The following is a 20,966-nucleotide window of genomic DNA, read 5'->3' on the forward strand; positions in this document are numbered from 1 at the left end:
TCTGAATTTTTTTTGTTTTTATTTCTTTCAGTATAGGCTTGATTTTAATGTTTAGATTAAATGACTCTGTTTTTGTGTTTAAAGGACTAATTGCCAATTGGGCTATAACAAGTATCAGTCTTTGTTCCAAGCACAAAAAAAAAAAAGATGAAAAAAGAAGAAGTCCTTGAAGTATGGAAGATTGATATTCTCCTGTTTCTACACAACTAAAGATGCGGTAGACTTTGGCTGTGCATGTTTCTTCAAATTGTTTAGTTTACAACCTGATTATGATTCATGGTGCTTCGAAGACACACGAGATTGCGAAGGTGGAATGGATTATTGGAGCTAATGTGGGAAGCATGTCAGATTTCACCCATTTACAAGATGATTGTGATGTTCTTTCCTTAGCTCTATATATCCTGAACAGAAGTGGGAGATGTCAATCGTTGCTTTCAATGGTTCTAGGCAGCTATTGCATGTAAGTCTTGAGTGTCAAGAATTGAATCCTAAACAAGGATAAAATTTGTTTTAATAGCTGGGAAATGAGCTTAATAAGTTTCATGAGTTCTCTCCTTCAAGATAAAAGGTCTATAAAAGGTGCCTATAATTATCCAAAGAGGCTCTCGATGAGGTTCATCTGTCCAAACATCACAATTGCTTGCAAATCATACAAAGAAATTTTCATCGCGTTTGAATTAATGGCGCTTTGAGTTAGATAAGAAACTGTGAAATTATTTTTTTGAAAGGGTGGAGTATTAGAATTAGTCTTGTATATAAAGAAGTTTAAAGAGCAGAAACATGTCTTAGGAACTCTCCCCGTAGTTCTAATTATGTTTGCCTTTTTTCTTCGCCTTCAACTCTTCATCCCTTTGCTTTTCCTTTGCCTTCACTCTTCCTGCTGAATTCGTTCGTGGCTTTGTGCCTTCTTCTCTCCAGTTCACTCTGCACTTTTTGCCTCTTTCTTGTCTAGTTGGCGTCTGGCTCTTTAATTTCCTTCATATTTTCCTCCAAGAAATATAAACTGCACTTTAACGTCTCGTACCTGAAATTCCAACCATTCGTGACTGAACAGTACATATATTCTTAATTGCTTGTTATATAACATAGGCATTGGAAGCGGAAAATTTAGCTCATAATTTTAATTTTTTAAATTTTTTATTTCTGGTTTAATTTGATTTTTTTGAGTCTCCATAGACTTGGTTTTAATTCGCTTGGATTTTAATGTCTATTATTAATTTGCAATCTTGATAAATAAGAACATGTTTTTGATTTTAGCCAACTCAGCTTTCTCCCAAGCATCTGCATCTGTGTCTTCCTTCGCAGATCTGATTACAAAATCACAGATTTTAAAACCGTCTTTGATTACAATCCAAAAGAATCATGCCTTAACAATGTAAATGTACTCAACTTTTGAAACCCTTTGAGTTTTATATATATATATATATATATATATATATATATATTTTCATTGTTAAAGTAGCAGAATTACCTCATTTGCTCGAGCAAAGCGTCCAGTAGTTTGAGACAAGGCCTGTTCTGAAACTTTAGTGCTTGAGCATTAATGATTTGCTAATCTATAAATTAGGGTTGGTCTTTGGCTGTTACTGGGTGGGCAAGCAAAGTTGGGTTACTTGGGTATGCTTTGCATGCTAGCTAAGCCTGGTTTTGAATCTTAATCATCTTATTAGTGAAGGAAAGTATTCTTTCTTTCCGTTAATATATATATAGGCTTAACCCCTCGTTATCGTTTTAGCCCCTCCTATGAAAAATTATGATTTCGTCCCTGCTGGCGTGCCATGATTTCGTGGCATATGCATGATAATTGTTTCTAGGAAGGCTTCATATGTTCATTTATGGCTTTATGTAGTTGACTGACATAAAGCCTGATGAGGCTATATCAGTCACGCCCATTTTATCACACTCTCGCTTTATATCGGTTGACTTGACATGGGTTGAATGACAATTTTTTTTTTTTTTTTTTTTTTAAGAAACTTATTACTTTATTCAACTCATGCCATGTTATCGGTTAGCAAAAGCTATTATCCACGTATGCGGACGTGGATAACAGTTTTATAGTAGACGGATGTGGTTATTATCCACATCCGTATTCCCCTTATATATAAATTAGATATATTTAATTAAATTCATTAAAACGACATTGTTTGTAATGTTGTTGGATCAATGGATTTCACTGCTAGGAAACTCTTTAGGAAACTCTTGTAATTTGTTTTGATTCAATTGCCTTATATGTTATTCCTTTATTATTATTGTTTTTTCAAATATATTTTATTTTCACCAATTATAAATAGATGATGCACGAAACTAAATAATGTATGAGGTGAGAATTTCATGGCAAAATAATTAGCAAGTGTGATCTGAATAATAGGGTTTAACTATAGATAATGTCTTTTTGTATTTACTAAGCAGGAATTACAACTTCAAGGCCCAAAATACCAATTACCTCATATGCGGATAATGAATAATAATCGCATTGAATAATCGCGCGGATGCGAATAATAATCACACGATGCATAAGGATGCGGATACAGATACCTAAAAGTGATAACCGCATTATGCGGATGCGAATATTGCTAATAACTAAATCTGCATCCGCATTTTTACCCTTAATGGTATATAAAAATAACAAATAAGTCTTTATTATCAACTTCTGTCTAAAATCTTAATGGATTTCGTTAGTGTGCTAAATCAAAATCTAATTATATATTGATAAGCGTCATATGCCATTTCCATTTTTTAGTTTTTAATTTTTTTCACGTGCCACCCCTATATATATATATAAAACACGTGTCGTTATATAATTGGATTCGACATGACACACTAATATAATACATCAAGATTTTGGACAGGAGTTGATAATTATAGTCATGTCTATAATTATGCAAAGCACCGACAAGAAAATCAGATGTTCTCAACATCATCATATGTTTATCATTGCTCATGAATGGATTGGGATATATTGGCTGTAATCCCTTGTTGGATTGCAGCCTGCCGAACTGCGATTGTGAGAGGCTCCCAGGATTCACATGCCTGAACATCACAATTGCTTGTCCGATTGCAGAGGAACCCGGTCGGCTCATGAACATCATGATAAATTAAATAAAATCAATGTTATTATTTGATGGAGTGTATTACTTGAACTTTTGCATAGAATGGCAAATCATACAAAGAGTTTCCTTCCCATCGCGTTAGAATTGGCGCTTTGAGTTAGACAAGAAACTGTGAAATTAATATTTACATTTTAAAGAAGTTTAAAGATTGTTCATGAGAAAACAAGATAAACTGATTACAGTCAGGTGTCAGCAGCAGAAACATGTCTTAGGAACTCTCCCCGTAGTTCTAAGTATGTTTGCCTTTTCCTTCGCCTTCAACTCTACAGCGCTTAGCTTTTCCTTTGCCTTCTGTCTTGCTCCAACTGAAATCTCCTCAATGTATTCAATCTCCCTGCGGAAGTCGTCCACGCCTTTTTGCCTTCTTCTCTCCAGTTCACTCTGCACCCGGCCACCCAAGAAGATGTTATCAGACACTATTCCATTATTCTGAATTAGCTTAGCAAAAGAGAGTGAAACAAAACCTCTATCCTGTCCAGTTGGCTTCTGGCTTTTTTCCTCTTCTTTTCCTCCCAGGAAAGTAACGTGGAATTTAACTTCTCATACCTGAAATTCCAACTATTCGTGAATGAACAGTACATCTTATTATTATTTTTTTTTAAAAAAAATCAAATATGGGAAAAGGATTACAAGAATCGGACAACCATAAAAGGGTAGGCACCTATCAATCAATAAAGTCCAAATGAAAAAAACAGTATGAAAAGAAGCACAAATAGTAAACAATAATTTCATCTATGATTTCTCAAAAATCATAAACAAGTCGCGCCTTTCCATATCCTTAATTACTTTTAACATGAGCATTGTAAGAGAAAATAAGTACCTATCTTTGATTTTAGCCAACTCGGCATTCTCCCAAGCATCTGCCTCTTCTTCTTCTTCTGGTTTATATCTCATTGAGCTCTTCCTCCATTTCGGGACGATGTGGATATTGCTAATAATAGCATTAGCATTTGCATTTTCACCCATATTGATACCATGAGTCCAAGGCATTTGTTATTTTTATTTTTTGAATTTTCATTTTTTTAAAAAAATAAATGGGGGGGGAGGGGTGCATTTTAACAAAATAAATGGTGAAATTAAAAGGAGTTCAAACATGAGATACTTACCTTGCAAATTTTTAAACTTTGAGATTATTATTACAAAAACGCTTATACTTTTGGCGGGGGGTGTAAGTCAAGTTTCCCACACACACACATATATATCATATATATCGTGAGCTATATTTGCGAATAATTCAGTTTATGAAAAGTTTAGATCCTACTCTATATATTAATTTGCAAATAATCCTAATTACCGCTATAGACGGAACCAGCTTGGTTTGGTCTCCAATTAAGTATGCACAAATTTTAAAACCGTCTTTGATTACCCCAACGACGTATAGTGATTACTGATTACAATCCCAAATTAATCATGTCTTAATGATGTAAATGTAATGATGATTTTTCATCTTTCTTCCCTTTTTCCTGAACTTTTGAAACCCTTTGAGTTATATATATATATACATATATTCATTGTTAAAGAAGCAGAATTACCTCATTTGTTCGAGCAAAGCGTCCAGTAGTTTGAGACAAGGCCTGTTCTGAAACTTTAGTGCTTGAGCATTAATGATTTGCTAATCCATGGAATGGTAATCGAGTATTTCAAGGGGGAAGTCTTGGGGAAAAAGAAATTAAAGGTCTATAAATTAGGGTTGGTCTTTGGCTGTGACTGGGTGGGCAAGCAAGGTTGGGTTACATGGGTATGCTTTCCATGCTAGCGAGGCCTGGTTTTGAATCTTGATCATCTTATTAGTGAAGAAAAGTATTCTTTCTTTCCCTGGATGCTTAGCTTTCAATGTGGGAGCTTATATAACCTCCTTTTCTACCCTTTTGCACTTTTTTTTTTTCCTTCTTCTTCTTTCAATGCGGAAGAATATAATCAATTCAACGAATCAGGACCGTTCTGTGAACAATGCATGATCATCACGCTAACAACTTTGATCATGTGGCGGCCTAGCTCACTTCCCAAAAGAGCAGATGAACAAACGTGCAACATTTGATCGATTTGATGCTAAACAAAAGTAATGATATTTATTAAACTGTTATTGGATTATCATATAAATACAACACTTACTATATATTGATAAGCGTCACATACCATTCCCATTTTTTAGTTTTTAATTTTTAATTTTTTTTCACATGTCACTCCTATATATATATATATAAAGGTGACACATGTCGTTATATAATTGGATCCGACATGGAACACTAACATAATTCACCAAAATTTTGAACAAAAGTTGTTAATATATAAAGACTTATTTGTTATTTTTGCATACCTAGTATATATCGGTCTTTGAAGTATAGTCATGCCTATAATTACGTACGCGAAGCACCAACAAGAAAATCAGATGTTCTCAACATCATCATATGTTTATCATTGCTCATGAATGGATTGGGAAATATATATTGGCTGTAATCCCTTGTTGGATTGCAGCCTGCCGAACTGCATGCGCGCGATTGTGAGAGGCACCCAGGATTCGCATGCCTGAACATCACAATTGCTTGTCCGATTGCAGAGGAACCCGGTCGGCTCATGAACATCATAATGTTGTCCACAAATCGTGGACAAATTAATTAAAATCCATGTTATTAATTATTTGATGGAGTGTATTACTTGAACTTTTATTGGTGACTTCTCTTTGGCATATAATGGCAAATCATACAAAGAGTTTCCTTCCCATCGCGTTAGAATTGACGCTTTGAGTTAGAAAATTAAGAAACTGTGAAATTAATATTTACATTTTAAAGAAGTTTAAAGATTGCCATTTGTTCATGAGATCGAAAACAAGATAAACTGATCACAGTTCTCAGCAGCAGAAACATGTCTTAGGAACTCTCCCCGTAGTTCTAAGTATGTTTGCCTTTTCCTTCGCCTTCAACTCTTCAGCCCTTCGCTTTTCCATTGCCTTCTGTCTTGCTCCAACTGAAATCTCCTCAATGTATTCAATCTCCCTGCGGAAATCGTCCATGGCTTTTTGCCTTCTTCTCTCCAGTTCACTCTGCACCCACCCAAGAAGATGTTATCAAACCCTATTCCATTATTCTGAATTAGCTTAGCAAAAGAGAACGAAACAAAACCTCGATCCTGTCGAGTTGGCTTCTGGCTTTTTTCCTCTTCTTTTCCTCCCAGGAATTTAAGGTGGAAGTTAACTTCTCATACCTGAAAATTCCAACTATTCGTGAATGAACAGTATATATATATATATATATATATATATATATATTTTATTCAAATATGGGAGAAGCTAGGGTTAGAGGAGATGGTACAACCATAAAGGGGTAGGCACACAACACCATAGTCCAAACCAAAAAGACAACATGAAAACAAGCACAAACAATAAACAATATAATTTCATCTATGATTTAGAGGAACTGTAAACGAGTCGCGCCGTTCCATATTCTTAATTACTTGTAGCATGAGCATTGGAAGGGAAAATAAGTACTTGTCTTTGATTTTAGCCAACTCGGCTTTCTGCCAAGCATCTGCCTCTGTTTCTTCCGTTGCAGATCTCCTTGAGCTCTGACTTTGAATGTCAATTGGTGTTGTGGTAGGCAGATCAGGTTTTATACTGTTGGGGCTTTTCAGATGCTCAGCAAAAGTTGGAGCCTTTTTAATTGAAGGGGGACGCCCTATGGGCTTTTCAGGTGCCTTTCCAGTTGTTTCAGCAGCAGTTACAGGCTTCTTTCTATCTTGGCTTTCAGGAATTTTCATTGAAGATTCACCTAGGACAGACCATCTCATGAATTTTTGTTCCAAAAAGTATATAGTCAGGACTTTTCATGCTCTGCTTTCTTTACCTGAGAATCGCTTGGATACCCTACCAGTTCCAGCTTCTTGTGTCAAAATTGCTTTGTCGTCCTTTTTCTGATCTGGGATGCCTGGTTCGTCAAGGGTGTTGATGGCAAATGCAGCAGCTGCTAGTACTGTGGCTGCATACTCAACTCCATTGCTTGAATCATAATCCTGACTCTTTTTTCCAGAGAACTGTCTTTGTAACCAGTTTTTCTTCTCTGAAAAACACACACCATTAAGGTTTGTGATTTGTTACTTCATGATTTCATCCATGCATCCATACCTTTCTCCCTTTGTCCATCAAGAAAAAGTTTACCTTTGAAATTTTGAGTCTTTTGAGGTGGTATTCTTCGATCCGTGATGCTGCCAGCCTCGTCTGTCTTTTCACTTCTTGTGCGGGAATATCTAATAGTGACATCAGTGGTTAGTCATAAAACATGAAAAAATTTCAATCAGTGCAACTAATGATGTATATAATATAGTAGCTTTCATTTGCCATGCATGTAATTTGCAACTATCCTTGGGAATTGATCATCACAAAATCGTGCAAATACAAATAATAATCGCACGATACAAATATAGATATCTAAAAGTGATTATTGCATTATGCAGATATGAATATTGCTAATATCAGCATATGCATTTGCATTTTCATCCTTATCGACACCATGAGTCCAAAGCATTTGTTATTTTTATTTTTTGAATTTTCATTTTCAAAAAAGGGAGCATTTTAACAAAAAATAAATAAAAATGGTGAAGTTAAAAGGAGTTGAAACATGGGATACTGACATTTAAAACTTTGAGATTATGATTACAAAAACGCTTATACTTTCGGAGAGGGGTGTAAGTGAAGTTTCCGTGTGTGTGTGTGTGTGTATGAGAGCTATATTTGCGAATAATTCAGTTTATGAAAATTTTAGATACTACTCTGCATATTAATTTGCAAATAATCCCAATTACCGCTATAGACAGAACCAGCTTAATTGGTTTTGTCTCAAATTAAGTATGCACAAATTTTAAAACCGTCTTTGATTACCCCTACGAGGTATGGTGATTACTGATTACAATCCCAAATAATCATGTCTTAATGATGTAAATGTAATGATGAATTTTCATCTTTCTTCCCTTTTTCCTGAACTTTTAAGTGTGTGCTGGTGTACCTATACATGAAGAACGTGCTGCACTTGTGAAACCCTTTCAGCTACTCATATATATATATATATATATATATATATATATTCATTATTGTTAAGAAGCAGAATTACCTCATTTGCTTGAGCAAGGCGTCCATAGTTTGAGACGATCGAGGCCTGTTCTGAAACTTCACTGCTTGAGAAATATTGATTTGCTAATCCATGGTCTGGTGTGTATTTGAAGGAGAAGGGTAGGGAAAAAGAGAGGCCTAGAAATCAAGGTTATTGGTCTTTGGCTGCGATAGGGCGATGGTTGGGGCAAGCAAGCTAAGGTTGGGTTATGCTTTGCATCTTAGGCCTGGTTTTGAATCTTAACCATCTTATGAGTGAAGGAAAGTATTCTTTCTTTCCCTGGATGCTTAGCTTTCAATGTGGGAGCTTATACAACCTCCTTTTCTACCCTTTTGCACATTTTTGTTTTTCCCTCTTCTTCTTTCAATGCAGAAGCTTTTTTTCGCAATTAAAATTAGGGTTTTACAGTATTATTAACCCATGGCTCGATCGAACGAGTTGCGACAGGATAATTAGTCTTTTGTTTTCACGTGGCTACGACCCTCTTTTCTATTTAAGCTTAATAAAAACGGCTTGGACGCAATCTTATGATTTTTAATATGTGAACCACTACACCACGCTGCATCAAATCCTGCAACTACAAGTATCACAAAACCACACAAAAGTTAATTTTCTTAGAAATCAGTTGAGTGGAAAAAAACAAACAGGTAGTGAGTTAATAAAGGCCAAATACTAGAAAAGGTTGCTTCTCCGACAGTGACCTGAACATTTCTTTGGAACCAAGATAGAAAGATACAGATTCTTAAAAAAAAAAAAGAAGAAGAAGATACAGCAAACTATTTCAATGGAACCAGCAGTGAGAGATGATTTTCATGCAGTGAAAGAATAATTTCATCTTTAGTACTCTTACATATAATATACATGGTTAAGTATTTAGATGATAATAATTATTAATAAGAAATCTAATCCGTCCGTTTTTTTAAAAGAAAAGTAGCACAGGTACAAGGAGCCTAGTAGCTAGGCTGCCAAGGCAAAAGAGATGAGGATTGGGGAGCGTGAAATTAAATATTAAAAAGATCCATGCTTTCGTTGAGAGTCGAACTCAAGACCTCCCGCTTACTAAACGGGTGCTCTAACCAACTGAGCTACGAAAGCAATCTGATGAGTTGTAAAAAATATGTCAGATTTATTCGCTTTATTTTAAGCAACTATCAGTTTTAAGAAGATCGTGATTGTCGAGAATTCCTAATAGATTTTTCCAATAATAAATATGGTACGTAAGAAAATGATAAATACTGATATGACAGAATTCCTCCCATTGAATTTGAAAACTGACTGAGATTTGAAAAACACCTAGTTGAAATATCTCATGAGATGTTTGTTTGTGTAATTGTTTTTTATCTTGTATTTCTTTGTTCTCAAGACAAATACAATAAGAAATAATTCAAAATACAAATGAATTTTTTTTTTTTTTTTTTTTTCTATGTGCTTTCATTTGTATTACATAAGATACATGTGATTTAGAAAAAGATGGAATTAATACATTCATTAGTTTTTCTGTCCAAAACTAACTGAGGGGTGGTTCGGTCACCTCCAAACCGGCCATGGGAGTGGCTCAACTACTCCTCTTTTTCTTCTTCTTTTTTTCAATTTTTTTTTATTAATTTTTAAGTTTTTTTATTTTTTTATTTTTTTTACATTATAACATGTATCTATTCTCACAAGTTGATATACGTACAACTGTTAGTTTTTGGATGGAAAAACTAAAGGAGGTACCAATTTTGTATTTTTCCAACCCACGGGTACCATCTGTGATGCAAATGAAAGCACGGCCGCACGGGGAGCAAAAAATAAATATTTCCAAATCACAAGTACCAATAAGGTGTTTAACAAAAAAAAAATAGTTTTAATTTTTGTGTCACATCATAACACTTTTTTAAATAAAAAACAAAGAATAGCTTCCAAAACACTTAAAAAAAATCCCCTTAAGAATTTTAGGAAATCTTGATCCGTTTTGAACTAATCTACTAAATCTAGTATCCTTAGAATTCTAGTTTCCCGTGTGCAATGTATAACTTATATTTGGTGAGAAATTCAGAGTCAAAATAGAATTTTTAAGTTTCTGCCACTTATTATCATTTCCTAGGTTTTCATAACAACTAACCTGGTGCTTACCTTTGTGTTCGTGTGTGTGTGTCTATATATATATAAAAAGGGCAAAAAAACAGAAGAAAAATAAGAAAAGAAAAAAGTGGGTGCTCAAGAGATGCCTTTAATTGTTGGAGAATGAAATTAAGCAGGTTCTTCTCCTTCTGCTCGGTTCCACATGACAAGAGCCTTATCGTTGCATGGAAACTCTTCCAACACAATTAAACCCAACTGCAACACCTCTAGCCGCATCATCAAAGCTTTCACATGACGGGAGCCTTACTCGTTGATTTTTATTTTTTTTCATTAGTATATATATATTTGGGCCTACGCTTAACCCCTTATTTGGGGCTGGGCAAAATATCTAACAACCGCCTACCGACCTTCATTGAACCGTCATCGACTTCCGGCGATTTTGATGTTGGTTTGGTTCAGTAGGTGGTAGAGTTTTGTCGGTTAACGGAACCAAACCGAAACAATATGTAATTAGGCTGGTCACCATTTTTATGGGTAAAGAAGCTTATGTCTAGAACTTGTGAAAGCATGTTGCAGACATAGAGATAAACGTTGAGGTGCAAAGAAAGTAGAAAAATAGTCTATGGACGTTTGAATTGACAAGGAGGAAGAGTCAAAAGTTTATTTCAAACTTTCAAACAGTAACCATAGTCAATTAACCAACTTAACCAACCCACATTGTCGAAAATACTTACTATCAGTATGAAGTTAGTTAACCGACTTCTATGGTTCGGTAGGCAAAAATACTCCTACCTTCACCGTTTTAACCTATACCTGTCTTACCCTCATTATTGATTTAGCCCCTCCCATAAGAAAGCATGATTCGATCGTGCCATGAGTTCTTGGCATATGCAGGATAAGTGTTTCAAGTAAGGCCTTTATATGTTCTTTTATGTAGTTGACTGATATAGAGCCTGGTGAGGCTATATTTGTAACCGTTATTGGTGCTTTATACTTTAGTCTGGGAGCTCTGGATATTGGCATTTGGATTCACTGTATATTCAATCCACTTCGTTTGCCACTGTAAAAGTAAACCAGGAATGCATAATTTTAAAGATATTTAATAAACTTGGTCTATTTAATAACAGCTATAACAACATCGATGACACAATTTTCCCTCTTCATCTCTATATCACTGCATCCTCATGCAACGCTTCGAAAATATCCCATCAATTCCTAATTGAAGAGAAAGTGAGAAACCATTTACAGCATAAGCAACTCCCTATCAGCGCAACTAATCATCATCAACGATATGCTAATAGTCCAAGTTCTTTAGTGACAACCATAGATGGACGCATTAAATTTTCCCATTTCATTTCAGAGAATCAGATGAACCGTTTCAGCAATATACAAATAAAATATCTAACCTAGTAAAGAATAAGTTGATGTCTTGACTACACGAGGAACTCAGTGTCAGAAACCTCAAGGACTTTGTGAAAACCTATTGGGCTTACACCCGGCCGGAATGCATTTCCTTCAATATACCTGTTAAAGAACATTTAATTAATAATAAATTAGCTCAATTCAATGTTCAAACTTAGGAACTAGGTAACTTTCCAAGATCCGAGCGGTCAAGAGAACTCACATTTCTTTCAAGAAAGGGTGTTTATAGAAGGCCTCAGGAATTCTCCCTGTAAACTGGTTGTGATCCAAGTACCTGAAATTGAATCAAGGGATCTTTCAAAGTTCACAATAATCCGATTTCCTCTGCAAACATACATCAACTGCGAAAATACAATGCAATGATTCATGTATCCAACAACTTCTAAAATAGGTATAAAGAGAGTGCATTCCACGAAATGCCAACTAAAAGATGTATGCCGGCACAGAAATGCAAGTTTATTCTGTAGCTAAAACAAGCCATGGGACTTGTTCAAAATGCATCTACATTTTCCACATTAATAAGAAAGGAAAAAGATCAACAACACAGTCATATTCTACAAGCTTTAAGAATGGTGCATCAAGGTGATATGGTGATTAATGAATCATCTAACATATTGTAATACTGAAGGTTTCCGTTTCTAATCAAAGGCAGCTACCAAGACACCAAGTTAGGAAGATAAGTAGGCTGCATAATTCTGGACAGACCAAGGTGCGTGGCAGACATTCCATTAAATTTAATTAAGACAGCTGTTCTTGTGTCTAATAAAACACTGCCATGGGCACCATCACCAAGTAGAAATAATGAAAAAAATGATTGCTACAAAACTTAGAGAGGATTTAACTAAATCATGAGAACATTAAGTCAAAGGCAATCCTACTCAAATGATTAAATGAAGCCTCAACAGCGAAAACAAATGCAAAATTAAATTTTAAGATGGCAAGATTCATTATTTTTTCATTTATAAAAGTAGTTATAACCTTACAAATAGGTCCAAGGTTAAGTTAATTCAGTCAGCCAGAGACTAAATAATCCATTTTAATATTTTAAACTGCCTAACCATTTCCCAGAGAGAGAGAGAGAGAATAAAAATGGAGAAACCAGCATACAGGCTGCTAGTTTAATGTGTTTTTACTACTACCAAAAGGGCATCAGATCCTTCACACTCCCATCTCTTTGAAAGTATACCACAATAGTAACCAGTCAAATACGACTGGAATTACCAATAAAAAATCTGAAAGAAAACTCACAAGTAAATAAGTTTTGGAATATGAGCAAGTCCAGATGGTATTACTCCAGACATTTTATTGTAGGAGAGGTACCTGTAAATGTAAAACAATCAACAATAAGGAACATAAATATAGTAAGATAATATTCTGATATATTGTTTACAGGAATAAGCAATGTTCATATCAACGAGAAAGGGAACATAAGGAGCAGAAGGGGAAGGAGGAGGAGGAGGAGGAGAAGAACAAACAATACTTACAAGATTTCCAAGTTGGACAAGTTTGCAAGCTGTGCTGGTATTCCTCCCGTTAAATAATTATTATTCAGATAACTACACAACGGATTTACTCAGAGAATTACATAAACTTATCACTTCAATGAAGTACACAATAGCAAAATATCAATGAAGTAACTGTAAATTCACCAAGTGAATCAACTTACAGATTGCGAAGAGCTGGAAAGCACCCCTCAATGCGTATTAGTTCCCTTATAGTACCCACCAAATGATTGTTACCAACATCCCTATGAACACATAAAATTTCAACAAACATTAGTGGTGCAATGAAAATGCAAGGCCAACAACAAGATGTGTTACAGAGGATATGGATTGTTACAGGTGCCGGAGATTTTGTAGAGTTCCCAATTCTGGAGGAATTCGACCGATCAAACGATTTTCCTGTAGGTAGAGGTAGCGAAGCTCTGGAAGGTTTGCAAGCTCCTTAGGGATTTCACCTTTGAAGTTATTGAAGCTCAGGTATCTGTGCAGGTTTCAAGAATAACATCTGAACTCTAAATACCATAAATAATATGAACAGACTCTCTCTCCACAAACTCAACTTTATGATCATAGAAGTTAATGTTACTCACAGATGAGTTAGACTCTTCAGTTCACCAATTTCAGGAGGAATGGCATCTTGGAGTTTATTCCACCTCAAATTACTGAGGAAAATAAAAGGTCAGCTTAGAGCAATAAACAAAAGCTTTCCAACCTTAAAAATAATGTCAAGTAAAGCTTATAATCAAGACATGGGGGCAGAGGAGAGGGATATGTTCTCCACAAACCAACAACTGTTACTAGCAAAGAAGAAACTTGTAAATCTTTTGTTATATATGTCCACTCTATCACGGGACAATAAAACACAGCAAGCCTGACTATGAAATTGAATACGCTTCGTGCGTAACTTAAAAGTATCAAAAACAGTAATAAACAGACTTGTGATCTAAGAGGGTGTAAAGGAGTGTACAGTATTTTAAGACGCCTCAACCGTCCGATCTGAGGAGGAATTGGCCCAGTCAACTTGTTATTATGGAGATCCCTGTCATGTGGACACAATCATTATATAGTAAAGTTTAGAAGAAACAAAAAAATAAAAAATTCTGAATTCATCTTTATGTTTTCTAATAAGAGGAACATGAACCTGTGGCTACAATCTGCAGTTGCATATATCAAACAACAATGAATTTGTATAATTTCATCTCCAGTAACATCATTTATGCCAACTTATAAGTGAGCAGTTGAAAGCCAAATGAATATAAATCCCTTGAGAATTGAACAAGCCAAGGTCATCGAAGCAACATTTTACAATATACACAACAAAATTATTACGAAAAGAAGATTGAAGCTTACAGCCTAGTGAGATCCAACAGATTGGTGACAGCAGTAGGAAAAGGCCCCACAATCGACACCGCGTAAACTTCCCTGCAAAAAATACACGAAACAAACTAGTATATCCAAATCTCAACCTTAATTTTTTCTTCTTCCAGGTTTATAGAAATTTAGAGGTGGAGCTTACAATTCAGTGACGACTCTGTAATCTCCTTGAGTAGAGCAAGTGACCCCGGACCACGGCGGCAGATCGCCGTCGCCGCAGGGATCGTCTCCCACCCAGGCGTACACCACCCTCCACCCCAGCGACGCCTTAATCTCGTTCAGCGCTTTCACTGAACCAATTATTTCACAATTTCACACACTCAATCTGATACAAAAAAAGGAAATGAGAGAGGCGATCTGAGAGTTTACCGTCTCGTTTGAGGGTTTTGGCGAGAGCGAGGTCGAGTAGCGAAGAGGAAATGAGGATCAGAGAAAATGCTACCAATTGAAAACGCGCCATCAAGAGATGCCAAGATTTCTCGGAGTAACAGTTGATAGATCTGAACAGTGATTGTTGAGATCTATCTTTTCAGTGTTTGATTATTCGCTAGTTGAGTAAGTGCGAGAGAGCGTAATTGATTACCATTAATTAACGCGGAATTGGAAAAAAAGCGTTCCCGTCTCGTCGGTGGGGTTTTCTTTTTTCTTGGAATTCTGATTGGAGGGGATCCATTTGCCTACGGTTCTGTTCAGCCAAATTGGACCGTTTGGAAATGGAATATGGAATTGGGCTTATGTATTTTCCCCCTCTGCTGAAGAGCAAGCCCAGTTGGTTCAAGTTTTTCTCCAGTGTCTAGGGGTGTATCTTTTATTTTTTGTCCAGTATTTTATTTTCGATTATTTGGACTGATGAATTTATTCTACAATGCTGTTCAAAAAAAGATTTTTCAGCTTTTAAAAGTGTATTGGTGTTCCAATCAAGTTGTCATTTGTGGGTACAAAGAACTTCATTTATGCCAAGTCCTTACAAAAATTTATCTCATTATAAAATGCTGTTCAAAAAGTTTTTTTTTTTTTTTTTTTTTTTAAAAAAAAAAAAAATTAAAAAAAAAATCTAGTACAAATACTGTTTTTAACTAATTTTTGGATTTTGGAATTTCTCCGTAAATGCTTTGGATATGTATATATTTTTTTTTGGAAATTACACTTATCCTTCGTGAACCGACACCCCATCAATTCACATTTAGCTCTCTCTTATTATTAATTATGACACTAGATCCTTTCTAACTACTATTATTATATTATATGCAGAGAGTCTCCCTTCTAATAGTTGAGGGCATTAAATTCGACCGAGAAATGAGGGCATGACATGCATGCACACATTTTTTTATTATCTGAAATTATGAAAATATCTTCCAAGTAAAAAAAGGAAAAAAAAATTAAAATTAAAATTGGAGTGGTCGAAAAAAATGGGGTGGTTCATTATAACTAGGTCTTTCTTTTTTTCTTTTTTCTTTTCTTTTTTTTTTTAATAAGTAGCCTTTTTCATTGATCATCAAACGGAGAGTTTCTCATCTAGTACAGTATTTAAAATAAAATGTGGACAAGCCTCATTCCAAACAAAATTCAAAGAGTACACTAAGGCCATTTTTGCTAGTTGATGAACTGCTACATTTGCAGTACATCGAATATGTCTAACCTCTAATTCTTCCAGCAACGCCAGGTGTGATCTTGTATCTTCAATGAGAGCCCCATAGATCATAGTACAGGGAGTTTCCTTGCATAATTCAGACACTACCATCAAGGAATCACCCTCCAAAAACATCTTGTTAAAACCACACTAACGATAAAAAGAGACAGGTCTCCAAGTGGCCATAGATTCAGCCACCATCGGGTCAGTGAGGTAAGGAATCACTTGAGTCATAGCTGCCTGCATTTCTCCCCTATCATTCCTTGACCACCACCCCAAGTCCTATCTTTTTCCGCTTCACATCAATGGCAGCATCCAGTTTGTTTTTAACCATCCAACATGGGGCTTTATCCATCTCGAATATTTCGGATTAATTCCTGAAACTTCATCCACAGCTATATCTTGTCTAAATTGGGAAATTAACTCATTAGCCGTAGTAGCCAACTGAGATGGAGGTGTGAATTAACTCTCTTTGGAAAACAAACGAATTACGCCTTAACCATATTAGCCTAGTAACTGTCAAAGTCTCTTAAAGCTCGTCCCCCTTAAGTTTCTGCATGAGTTGTTGTACTAAACCCCGTCCATTACTGTCTTCAAAGGAGAGTTTTTGAAACCGGCGTTTGCTTTCCTGCCAAATTGCTACAGAGGATGAACACAACCAGAGAATGTGGAAAATTGATTCATAATTTCTTTGGCAGATCGGGCACAAAGGGTGAGTAGAATACATGAAAAGGAATTTTTTTTTTTTTTTTTTTAATATCATTCTTGTCCAAACAAAAAAGAAAGGAGTAATAATAGACTTAATAGTCAATTGGCACTTCCACTTCCACTTCCACAGTTCCACATATGTAGTTATTTCCTAGGCATAATGGAATTTCTTCTTTAAATCCTTTTAAGTTTTTTCCAATCTGCATGTGCATCTGCCACCTACTCCCTACAGAGTTAATATAATTGATTGACATATTTGATAATACTACAAGTAAATAAAAAAATAATAATAATTTGGTGATCAACAAAGCATAACACTTGGTTGGCCCTGAACGCGATATCCTACTTCAACTCTCTCTCTCTCTCTCTCTCTCTCTCTCACATACACACAGAGAGGAAATGAATAGAAAGGGGATGGTGGGACTCGTTCTCCACCCGGCACCCCATGGTCCATTGTTGCCTGAGAGGCTGAGAGCCCATAGAGCCAAGGCCACTGGCCATGTCAAGGGGACCCGTGACTGAAAACCAAATTAACATCACCAAAAACTAGTACTAAAACAGCTTTATACATGCAATAACGAATTCGATATATATATATCCTCACATGCTGGTGGAAATTTGCGTCGTAAGCGTAAAATTTTTGGCATTATATCGTTATGGTGACGCCAAAATTGCTCAAACACAAGATCTACAGTAACATTATGCAGCTTTGAGACAAAAAAAAATAAAGAAGCGATTGCACGTTTCAATGCCGTGCGTCAAAGGCTTACAGGGGGGGGTTTTGTACAAATTAAACCATACGTTGACAAACAAGAGGGTTTTGTCATGGGTTTCACGACATCTCACAATTCAAAACTCACCGGTTCATGCTCTGCCCTCTCTTGACTCTTGAGATTCAAATGAGGAAATTGCTTTGACATTTTGGAACGTGTAGCAATTAAGCCTTGTCTAAATTTCTTATCCAAGAAAAAGAGAAAGGAAAAAAAACTATATATATATATATATATATGTCTGCAAGAAAGGATAAAATACAAGAGAAAGAAACAGGAAAATTTCAACCTTGGCATATTCATAGATTGAACATGAGTATACATGGGTATATAATTAATGGGGACCGATAATATCGTACTTGAAAAGTCCATTGTGCCCTCAGAAAATAGCTCCAAATTAATGCAAGTCATGGGTTTCTCTTGAAATTCCACCTCCCCCAAACTGCAGCCTAAATAATTGCACCAAAAGAGGTAGACCATTTCCAAGCTTGTTTTCTGCTTTTTCCTCCCTTCAGGAAGACTTAGAGCTAGCCCAAAAACAACAATGGAAATAGCAACAATATATATATATCGCTTACAAGTTGCAATCAGTAGAAAAACAAAGTGAAACCAATTAAGAAACAGTACTTGGCCGGGGTATATGATGACCCATCTCTACCAAAGGCTCTTTTTCTCAGTCGCAATCGTAGCTAGACATCAAGTTCCTTCTGAACCATCGCAGGTATTCAGGAAAAAGAAGAGAAAGGGCAACACACATCATAAAAGATACCAAGATCATGCAAAGAAATGGTGAAGAAATTAAGAAGAAAGTTCGCTAAATATAATATATATATATATATATATAGGCCGGGAAGAATGGCTAAATGATCATATATAGGAAGGAAAAGACGGTATTGACACTGGTAAAATTTGTGGGTTTGATCAGTTGTGAAGAGGGTTAGGTCCGGAGGGGACTAGTCTCTTCTCCATACCGTATCTTGGGTCAATCTCGTGGAGTTGTTGTGAGGGCGACGGAGGTGGGAGGGATCGATATTGGTGGAGTCTTTGAATTTGAAAGCACAAAGAACGTGGCTTTTCATGGGAAATAGAAGCACAAGAATGGTGATGGCGGTGGCTGCGAGGGTTTCTTGAAAAGGTTTCCGGCCGCATCGTTGGGTTGGAGAGGCGAGAGGCTGATGCGAGAAAGAGGAGGAAAAAAACCGTCAATATGAAGAGCCGGCTGCCGTAGGTAGAAGGAGAGCTCTTCATGGCTGGGAGATACGGAGTGATGATCAGGAAGACGGACTGTGGAAAGGGCGAGAGGAGAGAGCAATGGAAGATAGTGATAGTAGGGGGAGTTTTAATGCGAAGCAAGAGACACATGAACGAATATAATTGCCGAGAAAATTGGGGTCACCAAAGGCAATGGGTAGTCGGCAATCACCATCTCTAATCAAATGAGTCACGTATATTATATGTATGTGTTGGATGGCCCCTAGTACGCAATTAATTAATAATCTGATCCACCAGAAGATTTTTATTTTTCATTTTTTATTTTTATCCTGGGTATATAATAAGTCGAACTCTACAAAACGAGAGAAGCTGGTACTTTACAAAATGGACTGACATTTAAAAAAAAAAAAAACAACCCCCCGTCCACCTGCCGCCCTTTTTTTTTTAAAAAAAAAATGGAACAGAAAAATATTATGATAATTAGATAATTTTGCACCATATGGTTAGAAAGATTATATATATGTGGGTGTGTGTATTTCATAGTCTTCTCTACTTCAGACTCTCTCTCTTCCTTTTTGTTTTTGTTTTTTTTTGGACTATAGTCGTTCTTAGGATACAAAAAGTCAGCTTGTTTATTGGTACCTTATAACCATTTCTCTTTTCTGGTCTCTCATTTATACCCCAAGTCTTTTGAACACTCTCTTTCTTGTCCCTTCAGCTCTCTAAAGAAAGAACACCCCAACTGTGCATAATCTTTTCGTTCTTAGCTAGGACGAGAGAGCTTCCTTGTAAACTTTTTCATGCCTCTTTTTGGTTTCCTTTTCCTTTTATGCTCCGTTTGTTTCGGCGTAAAATAATTTTTAGAAAATAATTTCGGTATTTTTCGGTGTTTGGTAGGGGGCGAAAATAATAGTCAACCAGAAAATAATTTCTGTTTGACCAAAAATGATTAGTAAATTTCGGAAAATGATTTACGCTTTTTAAAAGCATACATCATTTTCCGAAGACGTCTGACGCGATCGATTTATTTAAACGACGTAGTCGACCTTTACGTTCAAGCAGCCGACCACCATCGAAATCTTGCCAGTAACGGATTCCGACAACATCGGCTTAATGTCGTCGGAATCCGGCCACTTTCGCCGGAATCCGGTCCGGTCGGCCCAGATTCTGGCAACCAATCTGGCCGGAATCCGGCCAGATTGACCGGATTCCGGCGATCTGGCCAGACCGGCCGGAATCCGGCAGTTTGTGCCGGATTCCGGCCATCCCAGATTCCGACGAAATTGTCCGGATTCCGGCCATTATCTTGAATTCTAGCTGTATTAGCCGAAATCAAGTAAAAATAGTCAGAATCTTGTCGGTCAGTGATGGAATCTCGTCATCGATGATTTTTATATTATTTTATATTAATATTTATATATTTTGAATAAAAATTAATTTTTATAGGTTAATATGTTTGAATGAAAATATAAAAAATATTTGTAATTTTCTGTACGCGCCAAACACCAAAAAATGCTTTCGGCGGAATTATTTTAATTTTAATTTTAATTTTTTACAAGTATGTATTAACTCAGATTTTACAAAAAGTCTTGTAATTTAACCATATCTCCTGTAATTTAGGACAAAAACTTATGGGTTTGTAATCTATACAATGAAAAGCCCATAACAAAGAGCTTGGCAGTTACACAATGCCCAATATTAGTTGGGCTCAACTCCAATGCATCACATGCCAGCCATAGAAAATCGGATCAACAGGATGAATGGATGATGATGATGATACAATCCATCATCCATGGATATAAACAGAAACTTTAGGCTCAATTCTTATTAGGGTGCGTTTGGTATTGCGATTTCGTAGACAATAAGTGCGATTTTAAACCAAATTGCAGAATATAGATCGTTTGGGAACTGCGTTTTTAAAAATTGCGATTTGAAAACGCAGAAAATCTTATTTTTCAAATCGCAGATAAGATGATGCTTTTTTGAAAACGTAAAATTTTAAAGGTAAATTCGTGAATTTAAAGGCTAAACTGCGATTTCGCCAAACGCTTAACTGCATTTTTAAAAATCACTTT

The 20,966-nt window shown here is 36.0% G+C and overlaps 3 protein-coding genes and 1 non-coding gene across 5 annotated transcripts; all 4 read right to left on the reverse strand.

Annotated features, from left to right (window-relative positions):
- Positions 1–3,162: 3,162 nt before the first annotated feature.
- LOC133863909 (uncharacterized) lies at positions 3,163–8,456 on the reverse strand. The gene is made up of 10 exons (XM_062300092.1): positions 8,210–8,456; positions 7,261–7,349; positions 6,950–7,162; positions 6,595–6,874; positions 6,230–6,311; positions 5,962–6,150; positions 4,643–4,722; positions 3,931–4,041; positions 3,575–3,668; positions 3,163–3,491 (listed from the first exon to the last, which is right to left on the reverse strand). The coding sequence occupies exons 1-10, from the start codon at positions 8,233–8,235 to the stop codon at positions 3,300–3,302; spliced, it is 1,356 nt and encodes a 451-aa protein (XP_062156076.1). The 5' UTR covers positions 8,236–8,456; the 3' UTR covers positions 3,163–3,299.
- Positions 8,457–9,230: 774 nt separating this feature from the next.
- On the reverse strand, positions 9,231–9,304 carry TRNAT-AGU (transfer RNA threonine (anticodon AGU)). The gene has a single exon. It is a non-coding gene; the product is annotated as a tRNA-Thr (tRNA).
- Positions 9,305–11,353: 2,049 nt separating this feature from the next.
- Positions 11,354–15,237, reverse strand: LOC133869232 (probable leucine-rich repeat receptor-like protein kinase At1g35710). Of its 2 annotated transcripts, XM_062306197.1 has the most exons (12): positions 14,941–15,237; positions 14,714–14,861; positions 14,548–14,619; positions 14,165–14,236; positions 13,788–13,859; positions 13,535–13,678; positions 13,362–13,442; positions 13,180–13,251; positions 12,944–13,015; positions 11,898–11,969; positions 11,680–11,797; positions 11,354–11,488 (listed from the first exon to the last, which is right to left on the reverse strand). In XM_062306197.1, the coding sequence occupies exons 1-11, from the start codon at positions 15,029–15,031 to the stop codon at positions 11,707–11,709; spliced, it is 987 nt and encodes a 328-aa protein (XP_062162181.1). In that variant the 5' UTR covers positions 15,032–15,237; the 3' UTR covers positions 11,354–11,488; positions 11,680–11,706. The 2 variants fall into 2 exon arrangements, with proteins under 2 accessions (XP_062162181.1, XP_062162173.1); XM_062306189.1 differs by lacking the exon at positions 11,354–11,488 and having other exon boundaries at positions 11,604–11,797; positions 14,941–15,236.
- Positions 15,238–17,883: 2,646 nt separating this feature from the next.
- LOC133858745 (CLAVATA3/ESR (CLE)-related protein 10-like) lies at positions 17,884–19,001 on the reverse strand. Its single transcript, XM_062294212.1, has one exon. It carries the CDS (start codon positions 18,925–18,927, stop codon positions 18,601–18,603), a length of 327 nt encoding a protein of 108 aa, XP_062150196.1. The 5' UTR covers positions 18,928–19,001; the 3' UTR covers positions 17,884–18,600.
- Between the last annotated feature and the right edge of the window lie 1,965 nt (positions 19,002–20,966).

This window comes from Alnus glutinosa, chromosome 1 (genome assembly GCF_958979055.1).
Source record: "Alnus glutinosa chromosome 1, dhAlnGlut1.1, whole genome shotgun sequence".
Taxonomy (NCBI): Eukaryota; Viridiplantae; Streptophyta; class Magnoliopsida; order Fagales; family Betulaceae; genus Alnus; species Alnus glutinosa.